The sequence below is a fragment of the Meleagris gallopavo genome, chromosome 23 (assembly GCF_905368555.1).
Source record: "Meleagris gallopavo chromosome 23, MGAL_WU_HG_1.1, whole genome shotgun sequence".
In the NCBI taxonomy this organism is placed as follows: Eukaryota; Metazoa; Chordata; class Aves; order Galliformes; family Phasianidae; genus Meleagris; species Meleagris gallopavo.
The window spans coordinates 6,617,363-6,637,571 of NC_139426.1; the positions used below are offsets into that span (position 1 = coordinate 6,617,363).

General features: G+C 51.5%; 1 protein-coding gene across 14 annotated transcripts in view; it reads left to right on the top strand.

Moving 5' to 3' along the window:
* Positions 1-85: 85 nt before the first annotated feature.
* EIF4G3 (eukaryotic translation initiation factor 4 gamma 3) overlaps positions 86-20,209 on the top strand; it is a 91,558-nt gene continuing 71,434 nt past the window's right edge. For all 14 annotated transcript variants that reach the window (XM_085242098.1, XM_085242102.1, XM_085242107.1 and 11 more), the window contains exon 1: positions 86-425. In XM_085242098.1, coding sequence (XP_085098224.1) covers positions 235-425 — 191 coding nt within the window. In that variant the 5' untranslated portion in view covers positions 86-234. The remainder of the gene's footprint in view (positions 426-20,209) is intronic.

Genomic DNA, 20,209 nt, shown 5'->3' on the forward strand with positions numbered 1-20,209 from the left:
ATGAGCATCGCGGCCTGAGCCGCCCCCCCTCCCCCCTCCCCGCCGGCCCCGCGCCGTCCCCTCCCCGCGCCGAGCCCTCGGGAGCCGCGTTGTCACGGAGACCGGCGCCGGTGCCGGCCCGCCGCGCTGCCCCGGCCGCCGCCCCGGCCCCCGGCCCGCTGCCCGCTCCCGCGGCCCGGCTCCCCCCCGGCCCCGGCCCCGCTCCCCGTTGGGGGGTGGTGGCTCCGCTCGGCGATGAGTTTACCGCAGAAGGCGGCTTTGAAACCCGGCGCGGCGGCGGCGGCGGCGGCGGGGCCCGGCCCCGGGAGCGGGGCGGCGGCGGCGGCGGCGGCGGGGCCGCCTCCCCCCCCGGCTCCCCCTCACCCGGCGGCGGCGCCCGCGCCTCACCCCGCCATCAGGGCCCTGCCGCCCGCGGCGCCCCAGCAGTATCCTTTGCCCCGGGCGGATCGGGGTGGGAGGGGGAGACCGGCGCTGCCCTCCGCTGAGCGGGTGGGGGGCGGGGAGCGGGCACGGGGGGCTGCGGGGTGGGGGCTCAGCGCTGGGGGCTGCCGGTTGTGTGTGTGTGTGTGTGTTGGGGGAGGGGGTGCACCTGCTGGGGGGGTGAGGGGCCGCCCCCGGGGTTGGGGCTCTGTGTGTTGTGGGGGGGCTCTGTGTGTATGTGTATGTGTGTTGTTCCTTCCCCCCTCCCTCCCCCGGTGAACTTTTAATTGAAAGCTGCGCTTCAGGTGAGTGCTGCGGTGCTGCGTTGTGTTGTGGTGGGGGCACGGCCCTGCTGCCAGCTTGGGGCTGCGCCGAGGGGTTCCCCAACACCCGTGGTATTGGTGGGGGAGAAGCCATGTTCTAACTTGCCATAAAGAGGCTGAGGCCCTTCTTGGGGGCGTGAGGGGCTCTGGGAGAAGCCCTTGGGGTCAGCAGCACTGTGGGGCTCTGCTGTCAGCCCTCGCCGCCCCCTGCCCAATAGCTGGGGGGTCGGTGCGGTGGGTGAGCCCGGTTTGGGCCGCAGTGTGCACGACTGCTGCTGTGGGTTGACTTCCATGGGAGCTGTGGAGCCGTGGGATGTGTGTGCTCAGCGTGTTCCCTGCGTGGAAGCGTTCCATTGCTCTCACTTTCAGTTTTGAGGTGGTAAAGCAGAGCCCTGCTGTGATCGGTTCAGATCCATTGTTTTGGTGAGCTTCCGGCCGGGCCTGACCACAAATAACACTGCTGAAGTCACGGGGCTGCTGGCGCTACAGAGTGTTTGGGTCAGGTGAGAGCTGGGAAGGAGCGAGGCTGTGCTGGAGGGCTGTGCTGTGCTCCCAGCGTGCTGCTGGGATCCCAACGTGGGCTTTCGTGGGGAAAGCAGTGCGGAGCTGCTGTCACTGCCATCAGCAGCGTTTGGTGAGCGAAAGCTCTGCAGGGGAGGCTGCTCAGTTTGGGTGCAGGCGTTATGGCTGCTCCAAAGGTACCCTCCCAGCGTGGTGGGTGCTGCTGGGTGCCTTGGGACTTGGAGCGTGCTGCTCTCCCAAAGCACACATATCTGCTCATTGCTCAAAGAGCTGTGAGGAGTTTGGATGCTTCTCTGGGCTTGGTGGTGGTCTGTTATGGGCAGGGCAGGTTACGCTGCCTTGGAGTGAGCTTTGTCAGAGATGTGTGTGTGTGGGGGGGAAGAAGCCCAGCTTGCTTCCCTTTCAGGTCTGTGGGAAGCAGCACAGAGGGAAGGCGTGTCCCTGAAGCAGTGGAGAAGTGCTGGGTGGACTGAAGGTTGTGCCATAGGTGAGATAGCAGTAGCATTTCTGACCTGATAACCTGCCCTTGTCACAGACACAAAGCTGGTGCCTTCCCAGTGAGCCACGTTCCCATACTGCAACTACTTTTCCCTGGGTTGAAAGTTTGTGTGTGCTTCCAGTTGGTAAACAAAAGCTGTTACCTTTTCATCAATGCTGCTCCCAAGTGAGGCTTCCGGAGCGTAGTTCACTGGAGCTTTACCGAAGTGCAGAGGGTCACCTGAGTTCAGCCTTATTTTTAGCTCCATTTGTTTTTTTTTCTGTTTTGGTGCCACTGTTGAGGCAGTTACCCCACGGCAGATGATCTGGAGGTGCAGTTCTGCACTCACGGCCGGGCTGTGCTTCTCTGCACTGCAGCATGGGGGCTGTTGGCTGATATGAGCCATCACAAATGAAGGTTATGTGTCTAGGCAGATAGATGGAGGTGCTGGCTCGGGCTTTTTAAACTACAGCTGTTTGCACGTGGTGAACTTTGTGTCTTTGGAAGCATGTGGTTTCAGCGTCACATGGAATTAAAGGGCTGTATGTATGATAGGAAAAGCAGAATCGGGGGGGGAGAAAGCCGTAAGGGAAAGAGGTTTTCTTACTTTGTGTGCGTTTGTGTGAGTAACGAGCGGAAAGAAAAACTTAGGGGGATGAGATTTTAAAAAGAGATTTCTTGAAAAGTGAAGCTGGAGGGTGGTGGACATGGAGAAGAGCGATGTTCTGACAGGAGTTCTGTTCTGTTACGTGCTGGATGGGAAGGCAGCAGGATTGCTGCAGGATACGACCGTGCTTTGATACGTTGCTGTAGCACAGTGGCTTCAAGAAATGCAGTTTTCTATTTAGGGGTAAGTTAGGCTGGCATCATGGCTTTAGCGGTGGCCAGGCCTGGCTGTGGGCAGGAGCGGTGCCTGGCTGTTGGTGTGAGCCCTGCAGCCCGCATGGGATGGATGGGGTGGGTCTGTGTTGCTGTGAAATGACACTTTGGGGATGCTTTTATCAAACCTTAGCTCTGTCCGTCTTTGCTTGCTGTCAGGCTGTCCCCGAGGAGCAGGTTTGTGTGCAGTTGTTCTGCAGCAAGGCTTCCTCTGCAAAGCGCAGAGCCCAGAAGGTGTGCTGTGGGCTGCCTGCTCCCTGCAGCCCTTTGTGTTTGTCAAGTTGCTGTGTGTTCAGTGCACAGCACTTCTTCCCTTCCCTCCATGCTCCCACTTATGCACTTCCAAAGGTACTTTTTTTGTGTGTCACAACCATTTGCTCTTCAGAAAGTCCTCATACTGTGAATAAATGTGGTGGATCAATATAATTAGGTCACCAGTGTCTTCCCAGCCCAGACACAAGCAAATGCTGCGCTGTGGAAGGCAAACAGATTGGTGTGTGCCACGCTCAGAGCTGATGTTTAAAAGTCTTTCTCTTTCCTTACAGCCCTCCTGCTTCAATTCCATTCTGAGAAGCAGAAAGGAAGGGCTGGCATTTGTAGCTTTTGTTGTCTGTGTGTGTGCACTACGTTTCTGTGCATGGAAGCCCTGGTTTTGCAGGTATTCCTGGGTAACTCAACGTGTGCTCCTGTACCTGCAAGGTGCCCTGGCTATGCTCAGGCCCTCTCAGCAGCTGCTCCTGTGATGGCTGTGTCAGGAGATGTGTGCAGAAGTGAAGGAGAACCATGGCAACGCGGGATGGGGATGGGACACATTAAGGATCCAACTGGAGCTTTGGGATAAGGGTGTTTGGAGTGCAGGTTGTAAAAGGAGAGAGGTGGGTAGGAGGGGAGGACTGAGGTGAGCTCGGGGGTTCTCCTCACTTCTTACTGGCAGTACGAAGCTTGAGCTCAGGGGCTTTCTGAAGTCTTGGCTGAGCGAAGGGACACAAGGGACAGCTTCATTGCCTCTGAGATGTTTCAGTTTTAAATATATCTGAAGCCTTGAAGGCCAAAGAGTTGTTAAGATTGGAAAAGACCACTATCATCACCTAATCCAACAGTCTCCCCATAGTCCAACCATCAACCCATCTTCGTTCTTAGGAGGGCATGCGATAGGAGAGCATCCTCTGAAAACACAGCAAGTGGAGGAACTGCTCTGCAGAGGATGAGCAGGCACAGGATGCAAGCATATTGCCAACAATTAAGTGCTTTTAGACCTCGTCCGTCTCCCATGCTGATATTCCACAGCCTTGGCACATCTCGGAGTTCTCTCGAGCAGAAATAGCTTTAATTTATTTAATGACAAAAGCTAATCATGTTATAGCGCAGATGTGTCACTTTAGTGGCTTTATAAGATTTTGTGGTGAAATGTCTTGGAGAAAGCCATTCTTCCAAAAATGGGATTTGCAACAGCTTGTTTTCTTCTCATGTCTGGAGACGTGCCGGTGTGTGTTCTGTGGCAGAAGTCTGCAGGACAAGGTTGCTTTACTCACAGGTATATATTTTGGTGTGCAGTACCGATTTTTGGAACGCGGGTTTTATTTCTATCCATGATAAGAAGTTGACTGGGGAGTGGTGGGAGACCTGGAAGTATGAAGTGCTCTGCTCAGTGTTGGGAAGTAGGGTGCCCACCTGTGTGTGCGGGCTGTGGCTGTTGTTGTGTCGGGCCTGAAAGACTCTTTCATGTCAGCAGCTCGTGCTGGGCTGTGTGGAGTTTGTGCATTTGCTCTGGTTTTGTTTCATGGTAAGAGTTAGCAGTGAAGGCCTCTCTTTACAGATAACCTATATTTTCTTTTTCTCTCTAATCCAGCATTTTCAGGGCTAGTCAACTGTCAAGTTTAGTTGTGCGTAAATCCTCTAATATGATTAGAGTTGCTGGAATTTTCACTCCAAGGAATTAGAGGTGGGTAGTATCACTGCTTTACAGGCGTTTCTTTAATGGGAAGCTGCGTCTGTGACTGGATGTCTGCTTGTAATTGCACAGGCTTTTCTGCACTGAATGAACAGGAGGGTGCCGGTGTTTGCTGCGGGGCTCGAGGTGCCGCGCTCTGTGCGAGCCAGGAGCTTGTTTTCCCATCCTGAAGGTTGGTGCGACTTCTCACCATTCATGTTTGCACTTTGCGGTATTTCCAAGAACTTCTCCTAGGCACAGTTTTCCTTCCCGGGCTGTGGACTCGGTTTTGCCTCCCAAATAGGAAATGATGATGTGGGACAGCTGGAAGGAGAAAATAGGATGGGTTCTTAAAAGGAAAGAATCAAAGGGAGGAGAGCGGAATGAGCTCCTAGGCTAGTGGTATTTTTGGGTATGTGTGATCCTTGCGTTGTGTTGTGTGACTCTGGGAGGTGTCCCGGGGCATGCTCTCTCCTCATAGCAGGTGGTGGCCCACTGTTGCTGATGGGACTTGAGTCAAAGTGCTGCCGGGCACGTAACTGGGTTAATGGGACAGCGCTTCCTTCCTTCCTGGAAGGAAAATTACATGTTCTCTATTCTTACTGTACCTTAAAAGTTGTTTTTACCTCTGCTTTACTCTTCAGTCATCTGAGATGGCCAGAAATGGACTGCTTTCCTACACAGAGCAAGGCCCCGGGGCTTCCCTAGGTTGTGTCAGATCAAAGTCAACCTCACCACCAAAGTAATTCATTTCTGCTGTTGGTTGTAAGGCCTCTGTGTGTCCTTTATCTGGGTGTGAGCTGACATATTTCTAGAACTCTAAACACAACCGAGGAAAAGCAAAGTGGATTCCAGACTGCACTTCTTGACAGAGAAGCACATCTTTGATCCTTGCCCGGTGCCAGGAGCATCCTCCAAAACCATTGGGGAAGTGTTGAAGAGGAGCGAGAAGAGCTCACACTGTTGAACATCTTAAATAATGCAAGTTTTCCTGGGCTGTAAAGCCTTTGTGAGGTGGAAGCTGCTGCATGTTGTGCTGGTTCTTTCTCAGGTTGCCAAATAATGATTCCCTATTCGTTTTCGTTTCAGTTTGATTTACACCTGAGACCGATGATGTGTGAGTTACTGAATTACCAGGAGCTTGATTTAAACGCCTGTGCTTCTGGTGGCTGAAATCAAAAAGCCTTAAAGCATGTTAGTTGTGACTTCTGATGTGAAATCCGTGGTCAGGTCAGGAGTGTGTTGGGAGAGCAGTTTTGGGAGCGGCCGATGGATGCCCATTTCAGCCTTGTAAGGTTGGTGTAGGACGTGCTCCTGTCTGTGCTTGCTGAGCTGCTGAGGCATTTGGCTTGCTGTAGGATGCATGGTGAACTTCAGTTTGTGGCATCTCTCCTTCCAATACTGACACAAATAGAAATACTGGTTACTGAATGGTCTGTCTTCAAATGCTTTACTTTTCAGGGCTCTGCGTTTTGTATTCTGGAGCTGTAAAATGCAAATAATTCGCCTGTCAACCTGTCTGCAACTCAGGCTGTGTGTTTCCTTCAGCGAAGGTGTTTTAAGGTAGATTTCCAAGTGCTTTTATGTCTTCTTTCGAAAAGAAAAAGGATGCAGTTTTTGTTGATATGCAAATATTGCCAAGTGTAATCTTGCAGGATGCTCTGTGAGCTTTAACTCCTCAACTTAATTGTATTGATTACAATTCCAAAACCCTTTTCTTAATTAAAAGAAAACAAACCAACACCACAACACAAACCACAGAAGTCCACCTGCACAACTGAACTGCTTCATTTTTAAGTGTTTGGTTTTGAGTTTGCACACTGAGTTTGGCTGTGCAGGATTCCCATTCTGCCCCCAAAACGTGGGATCCAGCTGTGCTGCAGGGCAGTGGCACCTGGTGCTGCAGGCCTATCAGAAACCATTGCTGCTGGTGCTTGGCACCGTCCCCGTCTCTTGCTGAAGCCAAAGCACACTTTATCTACTCAGACTGACATTAAGATCGTTAAATAAATGAATGAATTGTGCTGTCACCAAATTCCGATCCTGGCAGACTAAAAACATGTGAATTTTATGGAGGAGACCTCTGTCCAGAATGTGTTATTTAATGTCCTGAATGTCAGCAGTGGAAATAGTCAGTGAAAGCTTTCTAGTAAAGCGTGTGTGCCTTAATGAGTTAATGGTGAGGAGAGGTACAGTAGCCTGAGTCACCGGGCCCTGGGTCATTGCAGATGGCGTTAGCCAGCATGGGGAGCGCCTGTTGAAGGAAGCAGAGCTCTGCTGACAGGGTAGGGCTGCCTCCAGCTGTGCTGGATGTGCCGAAAGCAGGGATGGCTCTCTGTTTCCATTGAGGAGTTGGCATTGTCCTGGCTGAGCCAAAATGCGCGAGGCTTGGGAAGGGCTCAGGGCAGCCTGCTGAGCTCTGCTTCCAGAAGGCTGAAACGCTTCCTGAGAGGAGGAGCTTGGGCTGCTCTTCCTTAAGATGTAGCTCCCTCCTCAATGTGATGTGCTTTTGTTGACGAATAGAGGACATCAGAGATCTGTCATGCTTGCTGGGGGTAGGTCGCAAATGTTCCTGCATTGCACAGTAAAAAGCAGAAGCGTGGTTCGATGGAACAATGCATTGTATAACTGTGTCCTGCTCGTGCCACAGCCCCAGAGTCTGCCATCAGGGTGGGGACTTCCGAACATCCGCGCTGTGGGGCAGGAGGAGCAGTGCCAGGGCTGCTGCCAGCTGGAGCTGCAGGGCGGTGCTGGTACGCCTTTGGAGCTGGCTGCCGGCTGGAGGAGCGATGAGAGGCTGCCCAGCTCCTCTCTGCTCTGCACCACGGACAGCCTGGGTGTTTGCTTTGGTCCCCTCCTGTTCTGAAGTGTCCAACACAAAGCTCGGTGCTACCAGATGGAAGCAAACCCTTTTCTTCCTCTCCTCCCTGCACCTGAGTATTTGTCTTAATATCTCCTGCATGCAGAGAAGTCTGAGCAGGCAGAAGGTATGGATGGGTCCTGAGCTTCCTTCCATGGGATGGCACATCGTGTCCATACATCTTGGCTGCCTCCCGCTGCGCATCATTTTGGATTGGAGTGTCACAGCAGAGCTGCTTCACACAGCAGAGATGTGTGTGTGGAAATTTTCCTTGGTATCCATGTGGGGCCACTGCAAGCAAAACTCGCTTTGTACGTGAGAAATGCCATGGAACTCTCTTCTGCTCTTCTTCAGATTCTGCTGCGATAAATGCATTGCTGCTGTGGCTCTTTCTTGTCAAGCACCCTATGGAGGTGTGCAGAAAGCGTGCTACCGAGAGCCCGTGTGTGAAGAAGAGGACGTGCAGAGCACTGGATTGCAGAGGCCTGGAGCTCCTGTCCAGCCAGGCTGCTTTGTGCTGTGGCTCTGCAGCGGGGTGTGAGGCATTGCTCTGCCATCCCTGGGAGCTGTGCTTCCGGAACTGCCTTTTGTATGACCTGGGATTTGAACCTGAGAGAAATCATAAGCTCTGCACGTGCAAGAGCGTACTTACAGTTTCATTTCATTTTGATAAACCACTGAAATAAAGATTCTGGAGGGGAATGGCGAGGCGCTAGGAAGCTGGGAGCTGAAATGTGCGTTCCTGCTCACTAGGAACGTACCTGGGGAGTTCTTGGGACGACAGTCGGTCTGTGTGACAACGCCACTGTCACCACGATGGTTCTTGACACACTGACCAGCCGGGTGTTACATTTTCCCATGAAGTTGCAGTGTGAAGTATTAGAGATGTGGTAGGAAGCACAGCCTGGAGAATGGGGCACACTGCGAGGCTGGTGAGTCCCAGTGGCCATCCCCATAAAGCAAAGAGGCATATCTGTGCAGTGGCCTTGGCAGCTGGAGCAGCTGATCTGCATTCGTAGGGCATGAGGGAGGCGGTGGGTGGGCTGGGGGCAGTTCTGTGTGAATGAAACGCCCAGGAGGGTAAAAATGGGCAAGCTGTGTTTTAGTAAATGGCAGCAGGCAGTGCTGAAATCTGGGCTCGCAGGTGAAAATCGCTGCGGATGAACGCTGCTGCAGTGCTGGAGTCTGGCTTAGGAACTTTTCTCCCCTTCTGATCTTGTAACAACATGCCTCAGATGCAGGTAATTGCTGTGCTGGAGGGGAGCTGGAGATGGATGGCTTCACTTGGTGAGTCTGGTGCTGGGGAGGCGGGCTGATACCGACACTGAAGGCTGTGGTAGGCTGTAAGCTGGTGGCTGAGCAGCAGTTTGGCCAAAGGAGGGTTGGTCTGCTGAAACTGAAGAGGTGGGGGTTTTGGTCTTGTTTTCTTTTTCTCCCGGGGTATCTAATAATTTCCCACTGGAAAAGCACTGTGTTGTATCTTTTTGTCCAGCTTAGTATTGCCCTTCATGCCCCAGTCCCTGCCCTGCTTTGATTTGGGACAAGCAGAGCCTGCTGCTCTGTGCTGTTCACCTGGCTGTCACCTGGCCCTCTGCTTTCTCTGCTTGAACTCCAGTGTTCTCAGCAAGCTGTGTGTCTGCAGTAAGAACTCAGTATAGAAATAACTATGTGCATTAAGTAACTGTTCTGAAAGAGGGGAAAAAAGAAAAAAAGAAAAAAAAAAAAAAAAAAAGCAAAGCACGGAGCAAACAATCGCAACCTGTTCTTGCTGCAGGCTGCGTGGTGCCGTCCCAGGGGATGTGAGGAAGGGAACCATGGTGTTCCTCACGTGCTGGCTCTGGCGCTGCTTTGTGCCACGTTGGCCTGTGTCACCCCAGCTCGTGCTTGGCTGCCGCTTGGGACGTCTGTGGGTGCGAAGCTTCTCTTAAGTGCTTCTTTCCTATGAAAGATTGCTCTCTTCCCTTCCATCCCACTCTCCCAAGTGATGGTTTCTTCACTCAGGGCTCCTCTGTGCTCACTGGGAGCGATGGGCCGGCCGCATTTCCATCTTCCCCATGGCTGGCTGCAGTCAGTCGCTTTGATTAAGTGATCCAGGAAACTTTTCCCTGCCCATATTTCCTTCTCCCACCCCTACCATTCAGTCTCATCTGAATGGTGTAAGCAAGAATTGCTTCACTGAAGCTGTTTGAGGAGGAATCTGATGGTTTTCGTGCTGGCAAAGCTGCGGGGTGTGGTTAGCTTGGCGGAGACTGTGGTTATCAGCTGGGAGCCTTATTTTGGCAGCCTCTTCACTTTCATGGTCTCAGGGACAGGTTCCAGTGTGCAGTCACCTCTGATGTGTGTGCTTGGGGGGTTTGGTGCCAGCGTGCCACCTCCCTGCTCAGCCCGTCCATAACCACGGCTCAGCGGTTACCCGATGCTTGGTAGCCAGAAGCTGGTCTAGAAGGGCCTTGGAGAGGAAAGCAGTGCAAAGGTAGCTCGCTCTTCCAGGCAATGTGTTCGTGGTTTTTTTTTTTCTTTTTTCCTTCTTTGTAGCTAATTGCAAAAATAAATGCAGTTAGCAGTCTGAAGAGGACCTTCTCTTGCTGCACCATGCTGAGGAGCACCTCATGAGTGGTGGTTTCTTGCCTCCCAGCCTGGTTCGTTTTTAGATGCCGAAGGGCATTTTGAGGCTGTTACAACTTCATTTTACGTCGTGTTTATATGAAACGGACAAAAAAAAAAAAAAATCCAATGCTCTGCCAAGTATTTCCGGAAGGAACAAGCTTCGTGGATAATCATTTTCATGTTCTACCTGCTCCTTGGTGTGTTAAAGCTACAGAAGAATCTTCACTACCCTGAATGAAGGTTTTGAGGGATTAGCCTTCAAGTAGTCACTTGAGGCATGTTGATTAAGAAATATCCTCAATGCAAGATTTAATCAAGATTTGAATAACGGAGTTGCAACTGACTTTTGCTCCTGGGATCCAACAAACTTCCAGGCAGGGATCTCTGTGTGCTGCTCCCCAGGATATCTGTGCTGTCACTCCAGAGTGGACTGAGCCGACTGCCCTGTGACAGCACGGAGCTGCTCCAGCCTGCAGTGGCTGTGGTACGGCTGTATGGGAGGTTGGTGAGAGCTGGAGAGGAGCTTCCTTGCTTTGCTGGTGTGCCCTGAGCCTGGAGAGAGAGCCAGGACTTGGGAACTTCCCTTTAAGAATATGGGAAGTGCAGCAAAATGGTCCTTGCGCCAATCCAGGAGCGGTTGCTGCACAGATAGCAAAGGGCAGCGCGTGTGCCTGGCAGATGCTCCTCATAGCATCACTTGTCTAGTGGTAATACCAGCTTCCCCTTAGGAACATCCATGTCTGCCTGGGCAGAAGAAGGCTGAAGCTTGTGTGGAGTTAACCACATGGGGCTCTGAATTGAAGAGTTCTTTAGCCATCAGCTGGATTAGGCTGAGATCCTGTTCCTGTCCAGGGGAGGGGTGTCTGCACGGTGTCTGTGCTGCCTTGGCTGGCAGCGGGGGACAGCAGGACTTCCCATCTCAAAGCGGGCTGAGGCAGCTGCAAAACATGACTGAGTAGGGATGAATGAGGTGGTTAAAAGCTCTTTGCCCCTTATGGTTCGCAGTTCAGTAAAAGCAAGGGATGTAGAAGCAGGAGACTGTTACTGACCATGCTTTGAAGAGACTTTCTTGGCTCACATCTCCTTGCTGTGCTGTTTGTCCCTGCTGCCCTGGCTGGGCTGTACACAGAACGCTGCGCTGCAGCCTCTGTTCTCATCCTGTTTGATACCTGAATGCTGGCATTTCGTTACCGCAGCTCAAAAAGCGTGTTGGCTTCAGTTGGTATTTCTGGGCTGTACGAAGCCAAAATAAGCGGAACAAATACACTTTCACCTGAAGGCAGAGTGTGCTGCCCTGTGGACCTTCCTGGTGCTCGTGTGTCTGTGGTAGCAGCAGTACAGCTTTGCAGTGAAGGGGTTCGATTGAAGTTGCTCCTGGAGCTGAGTGTGTAGCACACAAGTGTTAATAAAGGAGAAATGAGGTGACATAAGAGCACGCTGGAAAACCCCGTTCTGAGCAACCACAGGTACTGCGTGCAGCGTGAGAGGCTTTGCTTTGGAAGCTTTTTCTTTAAGTTCCTCTTCCCCACATCCCGTCCCTCTCCACCTGCAGAGAAACAAAGAGGGTTTGTGCCCGGAGCACGGGGATGTCCGCAGCACCGCACTGCCCTTAATGAGGCCCTCCCTGCTTTGCAGCACTCCAACAGATCAGCGCTTCCAAAAAGATCTGTATCGTAGCAGTTGAGAACGGGAGTCCTTTCTGTATTGAAAGACCTGAAAGGAAACGGCATCCTGTGCAAACTGTGGCTTTGTGCGTGCTCATGTAATGGGCTATCAATCAAATTTAATTAAAACCGGGGTAACCGCGGAGTTTCGCTCCCTTTTAGTTCAGCTAAGGCACAGGGAAAAAAGTTTTATCTTTACAAGCTGCTCTTGCAGAAGTTATTGCTGCGATTGCACTTAAGCCCTTGCCATAAAGGCAGTGAAATTAATTTGCTTGTTTTTATAGAGAAATTTCTTGCCTGTTGGCCAACTCCAAAAATAGCTGTGGAGTCCCTAGGAGCGAAGCGTGCGCGCGCTCCAGTGCAGCAGCATCAATTGGTGCAGAAAGAGACAGGGTTTGCCAGGCAGTGTGCGCTGGTTTCTTCCCGCAGAGCCTTTCTGCAGCTCCCCGAGCAGCTGAAGGTGCACGATGGGCTGCACGGCACGCCAGGACCCACATGGAGCCCCTGCAGCCCTGCTGGTGAGCGGGTGGTGCTGGGCTGCTCAGGACTCCCTGTGTTGGAGCAGCCTGCTCCCCTCGCAGCCTGGCAGCTGAGGAGACGTCCCCTGAAGAGACAGTACCCTTCTTCCTCCCACCCTCGCTTTCTTTCTGCTATATATTGGGCCACTGAATAGGCTTGCATTGACCGGGTAACAAAGAAGTCTTTCAGGCCCTAGCTTTAGCCACAGCCAGTGTGCTGTGGGCTTTTGTTAATACTTTCAGTCCCCGCTTTCTCTTTCAGCAGCCCTCGCTCTCATTGTTAATACATTTCAGGAGCCACGATGATATTTCTGCGTTCATTTTGTTTGCTCAGTTTGCAGGAAAACTTGCAGAGAGATGAGAGGGAGCGGGCCATCCCACCCTGCTCTGCTCCACAGAGAGCAGTGTGTGCTGCAGGCATATCCCCATGGAGCAGGACGTGGCTGAGAGCTGTGGGGCTGCTCACTGGCCTCCCCCCACCGCTGGGTCTGTCTCCATGTTCTCCTGGTTAGTTCTGGTCTGGCAGTGGGAGAGGAAGGCTCTTACTGGCACAGCTGGTTCTGCTAAGTGGCTGTTAGGCGCTTAGAGAGCGTTGTTCATGAGTTGTAAATTCATTCAGCGTCTTCCCAAGTGGATGCAACGTGTGGCTTTGTTTTGTGAGTGGAGGATGTGTGCCAGCAGGTAGAGATGAGCGAAAACCAAGCTACTTGTCTGTGTCTGTGCTAGTAAATCTGAAGGCTGCTGGAAGGTGCTTTCTAATTGTTCTGAAATATCAGTATGGGAATTAATTCCTGGAAATAAAATGTTAGGAAGCAGCTGATTGAAAGGGCTGATGCAGAGCAGGCATGCAGAAATAAAGGTGAATGCATCCAAGAGGGAAGTGCATGATGATGTTAGGGTTGTTCCTTCTCCATTGCAGACCATCGCTGGGGGAGCATGCCCCCACACCAGGGGTGTTGTCGGAGACACACCGGGAGGTGATGGGGTTGGTGGTAGCAATGAGCTCCTACCCTCAGTGCTGTGTCACAGTGCCCTCAAAGGCTGCCATATGCTTTGGACATCTCAGCACATCTCTTTTTTTCACCAAATAGTTGCATTTTTGACACTCTAAGCTGCTGTTTAATGGAACGAAAAGCTGCGTTGTCTTCCACTCAGTGAGAGCATAAGTTGTGGCACTCGGAGCAATAAGTGTGACTGTATTTCTGCACCTTTTAAAGGATCACGTGAGCGAGGCAATACCTCATGACGCCACTCAGTTAAATGAGATAGAACAGACTTGGAAGTCCTTTGCACAGGAAAAGGTGGATCTGGTGGATGCCATCGCTCCTGAGAGGAAGCTCTCAGCATTACTGCAAATGTAGATCCTTGCTTGGAAGGTTTCCTTAGCCCTGTGCCCCCCCCCCCCCCCCCAGTTCTACTATTTCGTTAATTACTCAAAAGGAGTTCCTGTAGCCAGGGATAGCTTTGGTGTGCTCAGCTGCATGCTGTGAACGCTCCTCGTGCCCTGGTAAATGTTGTCTTAAGTTCTGTGTTTCTTGTCAGAGGGTCTGGTTCTGGTTTTTCAGTTGTTCCTTTATTATTTTTTTTTCAGCTTTTATAAGTGCGTGCCTGGGGTGACATAGCTGTGTGGCAGAGTAGCCCTATAGGGGGAGTCTGAATGTTAAATAAACGGCCATCTGAATTCCTCCCCGTACGAAGAGATGAGCCTTGCCCGATGTCTGGAAGGCTAATAAATAAATTCAGGCTCTCACAGATCGAGGGAGAAATAAATGTGAAGGCTGTGGGGTCTTCTCCGTGCTTAAAGGTATGGAATGTGTCTGTGAGACAGCAGTAAACTGTCCTTTCCACTTTTAATTAATTTGGTGCTGAATTTTCTCAACTGATAATAAGAGGACAGTTTTCCTTGCATCTTCAGCCATTGAAATGCAGTGGCAGAGGGTTTGTATTGGGGTGCATTGTCCCAACCCTCTGTGCCTTTTGGTGTGCTCACTGTGAGATCCCTGCTCACCTTGTGCAGCTGCTGTGTTCTCCTGCAGGCCTCAATGGAAGGCTCTTGTAAGCAGAATCTTGGGCTGAAGAGCCCTGGCCTACGTTTTGACCTTGGGTGCCCCTTTCACTGCTGCTCTTTTTGTATCTTCAGTGTTAACAGTGGCTACTGGAGTACTGCTTTTCATGCAGGCTCTTCCATCTCAAGTGTCTGTCCTCTTGAAATCTGCTTTTTTTTTTTTTTGTAGAATCATGGAATGGCTTGGGTTGGATCCTCAAGGATCATCAAGTTCCTAGGCTCTGCCACAGGCAGGGCTGCCAGCCACTAGATGAAGTACTTGACCAGATTGCCCAGGGCCCCATCCAGCACGGCCTTAAACACCTCCAGGGGTGGAGCATCCACAGCCTCTCTGAGATTTCTTTGAAAATAGGAACCTTCCTGGAAGCAGGAGCTTTGTGTGGGGACGTGGGTGGTTTGGCACAGCCCTGCACCAACATTCAAGCCCCACAGATCAGATTCAGGAGGTTCTGTCACTCCTTTTGCCAAATAACCATTGGATTTGAAAAACTTTTCCAGCAGCCAGGACCCCAGTTTGCTTTGTCTCTTGAAAAATATCATGAATGCCTGCTTCTTATATTCCTCCACTGCCATCCATCCACATCTTCCCAAAGAAAGAGCAGCTCAGCCATCCCTGTTTGAGGGCATTACTTCAGCCCCAGGTGAGACCTAAGCCCTGCTGTGAATCACCAGCAACCCTCATGTAACCGAGCATGGGGGCTGCTGTGAGCACAGGGGCTGCTCCGATGTGCGCAGCAAAAGGGTTGAATGCCTCAGAAGGAAAAAATGTGCTTGTTATTTTTAACTTCAGTTGACTATAAGAGCCTCTCCTTCTCCAGCAAGGTTATGGCATACCTGGTAGGGGTAAAGACTTACAAGAGCTGATCATCCAGCGTGTGGTTCAGTCAGGTCTGGTAAATGCAAGGTAAAATAATGCAAAATTAAAACAGTTGAAGTTGAAGGAAACCAGGCTGTCTCCCTGGTGGGCTGAATGGCTCGCAGTAACGCTGAGCAGGGGCTGCAGGCTGGGGTGCTGACATTCTTGCTCTGCAGCCTCAATGTTTCTTTTTCCTCTTGGCTGCTGGCTGCCGCTCCTGGGATTTTCTGTGTTGGAAACACTTTCTGGTACAGTCGATCAAAAGGGCTCCCGTTGGTTCTCCTCGGTGTTTTAAGAAGCATCTCTAAGCAGTTCGGTGCAAATCACCCTACGGTCCGTGTAACCACCAGCAAAAGCCTTTGATAGGGCTGGGCTGGCGCTGCAGGCTGTGGCAGGTGTGGGGAAATGAATCAGAGCTCTGGTCTGCAGATCCCGCTGGGGATTTCCACTTGGATTTCCCCTTCAGCAGACCTGGTGGTTGTGATCGCCGTGCAGCGAAGGTTAATAATAAGTGGTATGAAGGGGATGTGAGCCCGCCACAGATAACAGTGAAGTTACTTGGACTCCTTGGGGGGATCAGTGTTTTCAGTCGACCTCTGCATGTGAAAAGCTGTGAGCAGCTCAGCACAGGCACCTGCAGAAACTTTCATTTGGCAAAATTCTGACTTACAGGTCCTTACAAGTTAATTTTTGAAACAAAAGATTAATTGAAGTGCTTTGGATTAGTGTGAGACTGGCCTGGCTTCAAGGCAGCGGGGTGCTGGTTGCGTTACTTTGCATTCTGATGGCGTGGGTCGCGGTTGGGATGTGGGGGGTTCTGGCTCTGCCCCTCACTGGGATGCTTTTCATCATATGGCTTTAGGGAAGATTATGGAGCAAGAGCTCCCTGCAGGGACGGGGTGTGAGAGCTGTTTGAAAGCTGTGTGCGCTGCTTTGGGCATCTGTGAAAAATTGCTCCCACTTAAATCTGCTGGAAACTTGGGGAAGCTTTAACTGCTCCTGAGTGAAAGAGGCTTCACTGCTTCCCCATACAGCAGGTACCCGTGTGGATGAGTGGATGGGCCCCTGGAAAGCTCCCTGCTGCACCAGACAGGCTGTGCTTTGTGGGCAGTGCAGGGCTGGTTCTGGCCTCTGGGGGCCTTCCTGCCTAATGAAGGCTTGGGCCCAGCATCCGTGATAACACATCGTACCTCGTGTAAATTTAGAACAGATTGCAACCGATTTTCACATGCTGCTGCTACAGTATTCTTTCTCAAGCTATGCCAGATTGCTTCGTGCAGCAAAGCAGCTCCAGCTTTGTGAGTGAGGAGTCTGGGACCTACAGAGCTGTCCTTCAGTGCTCGAGGAGCTGTGTGCACCTCTCCACTGCAGGTGTATGGGTGCTGCTGAGTGAGGGGCTCCCAGTGCCTTACACTGGAGAAGTTTCACGTGGAGGGTGGCTTTGTAGTGACTGTAATTATCTCCTGGCTCACCTCTGCAGGGATGTGTGAGGACTTCACTGGTGACATCCCATCCCTATGAGCATGGCAGGTGTGATGACTTTGAGAACCTAGGTTCCTTGCTTCTAGTTTTTTTCCCTTTGCTGCCTTTTGTTTGTCCTGTCCATTAAAATTGTGCCCTGCATGTAAGTTAGGGCCCAGTGGTATCACATTCCTATAGCTGCTCTGCCCGCACCGAGCAGGATGAGGGCTGTGTTTGTTCCTCAGCACCCGAGCTGCTCCCACCTGTGATCTGTCACTCCCCAGCACTCACATAGGTGCCTATAGATTCCTTTCCCAGGGTACTTAATGCTTAGAACAGAATCTATTGTCCTTTGGGCCCAGTACTGCTGGGGCAGTGCCGGGGGGGTGTCCCTGGGTCTGTAGCCATGAACCATCCATATAGGTGTACTGTTGTGGCTCCATGGATCATAAATGTTGCTGCTGAGATGAAATGGAATTTTAAGGCTGTATCCCTTGGCACATTCTCTATGATGCTGTGACTTTCCATCTGAAGGGAGCTGATGAAATCTATTGACTTTTCCATCTCTTAGAAGAGTCTGTATATTGTAAGAATAAAATGTGAATTAAAAAAAAAAAAAAAAGGAACAGCAGCAGCTGCAGTTTGATAGAGGAAGATGGGCCAGTGAACAAATACTTTCAAGCAAGTTGGTCACTGAAGAGTTGTCCATAGCTGAGCAAGAGCCGTGCTCCAACCCTGCATTCTTGCTGGCCTGTTACAGGGCACAGCTGCAATGCAGGGGGCATCTGTGGTGCTTACAGCTTTCAGCTGCCTGTAGCCCTGGTCAGGCCATGCTTTGGTAACTTCCTTTTTAGAGGTGCTTCAGTGTGAGCTGTGGTGGGACAGAGCTTGGGGCCGCTGCTGGAGCCAGTCCTGTCCTTGCAAAGAGCTTCCACCTGAAGTGCCCTGTCCAGGCCAATGATACGATTTCTTTCGGCACTTGGGTTGACAGAAACAGACACAAGCAGATCTCCTTTAGAGTCTCACTGGTGTCAGGCGAGCAGTGCATTGAATTCTGTTGTTTGCATGGCCGTGGTGCCCATGCTGACAGCAGGCTGCTCAGAGCTGGGTGAGGCGAGGGCTGCGGGTGATTTACATGCTGCTGAGCTGTCTCCAGTTCTCTATAATTTAGAGATGCAAAACTGAGCCTGAAAGGAATGAGCTCCAGATAATTAGGTGCTTGTCTGCAGGTGTAACCAGCGTGGCTGCCTGCAGCTGCTGCCCTTAATATTGCTGATTTTTGTTTGGAAGCATTGGGGAATGAACGAGATGCTGGCGCAACAAAGATGGGTTCTGCTGTTCTATTCCTCCCACCCCATTCCATCAGCTGATGGTGAGGCTGAAGGGCAGCGTGGCACAGAGCAGGTAAGGGTGCTGGAAGAGGGGTTTGGTGGACTGGGCACTTGAAAGTACAGAAGTTGGAGGATAGAGAGATGTGTGCAGTGTAGATCAGGTGATGTTATGGCAGGCAGAAGGGGCAGGAAGCGTCTGGGTTACGTAGCAGGAAGCACTAAGATAAATGATCCTTAGTTGGGTAAAAAGCTCAAGATGAATTTCAGGACAAGTTTTTATTTTCAGGGAGAGTGCTGGTTGGGAGCATGGTGTGATCTGGGTAAATGCTGACAGCCTCACTGCTTGCAGCGTCTGGATCAGGACTGCGCATGGGAGCAGTGCTTAATGAGGAACCCTTAATTAGCAGAGGGACAGATGAGCCCACGGCTTTGTTAGTGCTGAGTGGGGATGGAGCCATGTGAGGGATGGAGCCCCGGGCAGCAGTGGGGAGCTGCCTGGGCAGTGCTCCGGTGCAGCACAGAGCTGCTCGTTGTGGTGTTTGTTGCACATGTAAAATAGCCCGTGACTGAAAATGTGAAGAGAATTTGGTTTTACCATTTGATACGGAGAATAAGGTGATGATTAAGAGGCCAGTTTACATAAACACTTTGTTGATCCACTTACATTTTATGTGTCCTGACAAATAGCAATGCAGTTGGGAGTGTTGACTCCACGTGTTGCAGTAAGGGTCTTGATATCAAACTGTAAAACATTGAAACAAGCTTAATAGTAGCTTTTGCCTGAAGATCCTTTTGGTTATAAGTAAGTACAGCAGGTGATGAATCTCGGAGCATGGTTTGCATCTGCTTGCAGCAGTAGGGCTGTAGTTTGCAGCCTGGTAGTTGTAGGCAGTGTTCCCACTGTAAACCCCACTGCTGCCATTTTGCAAACACCTTTTAATGTGTTCTTTTATTTGAGCAGTCAGCAGTCTGTCCTTGATGTCAGGATTAATGATGGGTGTGAGGAGGACGTGGCTTCTTAGAGAAGTCTTTGCCTGTGTCTCTGAACCTCTGACTGCAGTTTGATGTGCTCGTGCCAGGAAAAGTTGTTTATTTTTGGGGGTGTCTCGATGGGTTTTGCTGATTTAAAGTACCTGCTAAACAACCAGGCACGTGGCTGTGCCACTGCTCTGCTGGGGCACGGGGAGCAGCTGCTTTGGAGCAGAAAGTTGGGAGGGTTTGCACAACTTCTTCCTGAGGATGGAAGTTCCTGTGATGGAGTTCCCTCAGACACGGAGCGCTGATGCTGCTCAGCACTGCCCAGCTGGGGGCCCTTCTATTCTGTGCACCAGAAAGCTGCAGATGGTGCTGAGGGTTTGGGTTTGCTGTGGTTCCATGCTCTGTACGCTCGCCTGATGGCTTTGTCTCATATTTTTGGCTATTTAATGCACAGTTGTGGTACAAGCAGGGCCATGCAGTGGGGTTGTTTAACCCCGGGAGCTGGCAGAGAGCTCACTTGTGTTGGACAGGAGGAGATCTTGGCGAGGAATTCCTCCTGGCTGTAAGTGCTGTGCATTTGTTGTCTGTGTGGCATGGCAGCATGGGTGGTGTGCAGCAATAGGGGCTGAATTCCCCTGGTAGCAAAGAGTGCTGTGGGCAGGCTGCACTGGTCACCTCGCTCACGGCGCTGGAGCACCGCTCTGCCCATCCCGTCCCATAGGAGCCCCAGGAGCACCACTCTGCCTTTCCCATCCCATCAAAGCCCCAAGAGCACCACTCTGCCCATCCCATAGGAGCCCTGCGAGCCCTGCTCTGCCCATCGCATCCCTTCAGAGCCCCAGGAGCACTCTGCTGCCCACCCAGTGCCTGCATTTGCCAGAAGCCAGGTGCAGGAAATAAGCACTTTCTCCACCCTTTGGATCTCATTAGGGCTTACTGGAACTTAAGGCACTTCTGTATCCATCAGTCTTGTGCTCAGATCAAGTCCTGTAGCAGAAGGACTTAAAGGTTTCCTTTTAATCTGATGAGAACCATCGCTTTCCAGAGATGATGTGGGAGCAGCTGCCCTGGCAGCAGCCCACCCAGCCCTGGGCGCAGGCAGCAAGCTGACTGCTCAGAGAAGATTATTTTCCCATGGCTTACATGAGTTCTAAAATAAGAAAATAAATCCTAACCTGCTCGAGGATGAAACAGTTTTTCCAAACTCAGGAACGGTCCCTTTTGGAGTAGGGATCGCTCATTTGTTTGTTCCTTTCCCCCTTTATTTCATCTGGGTGCCCTCGGTACCTTTCCAACTCGGGAGAACTACAGCAGTTG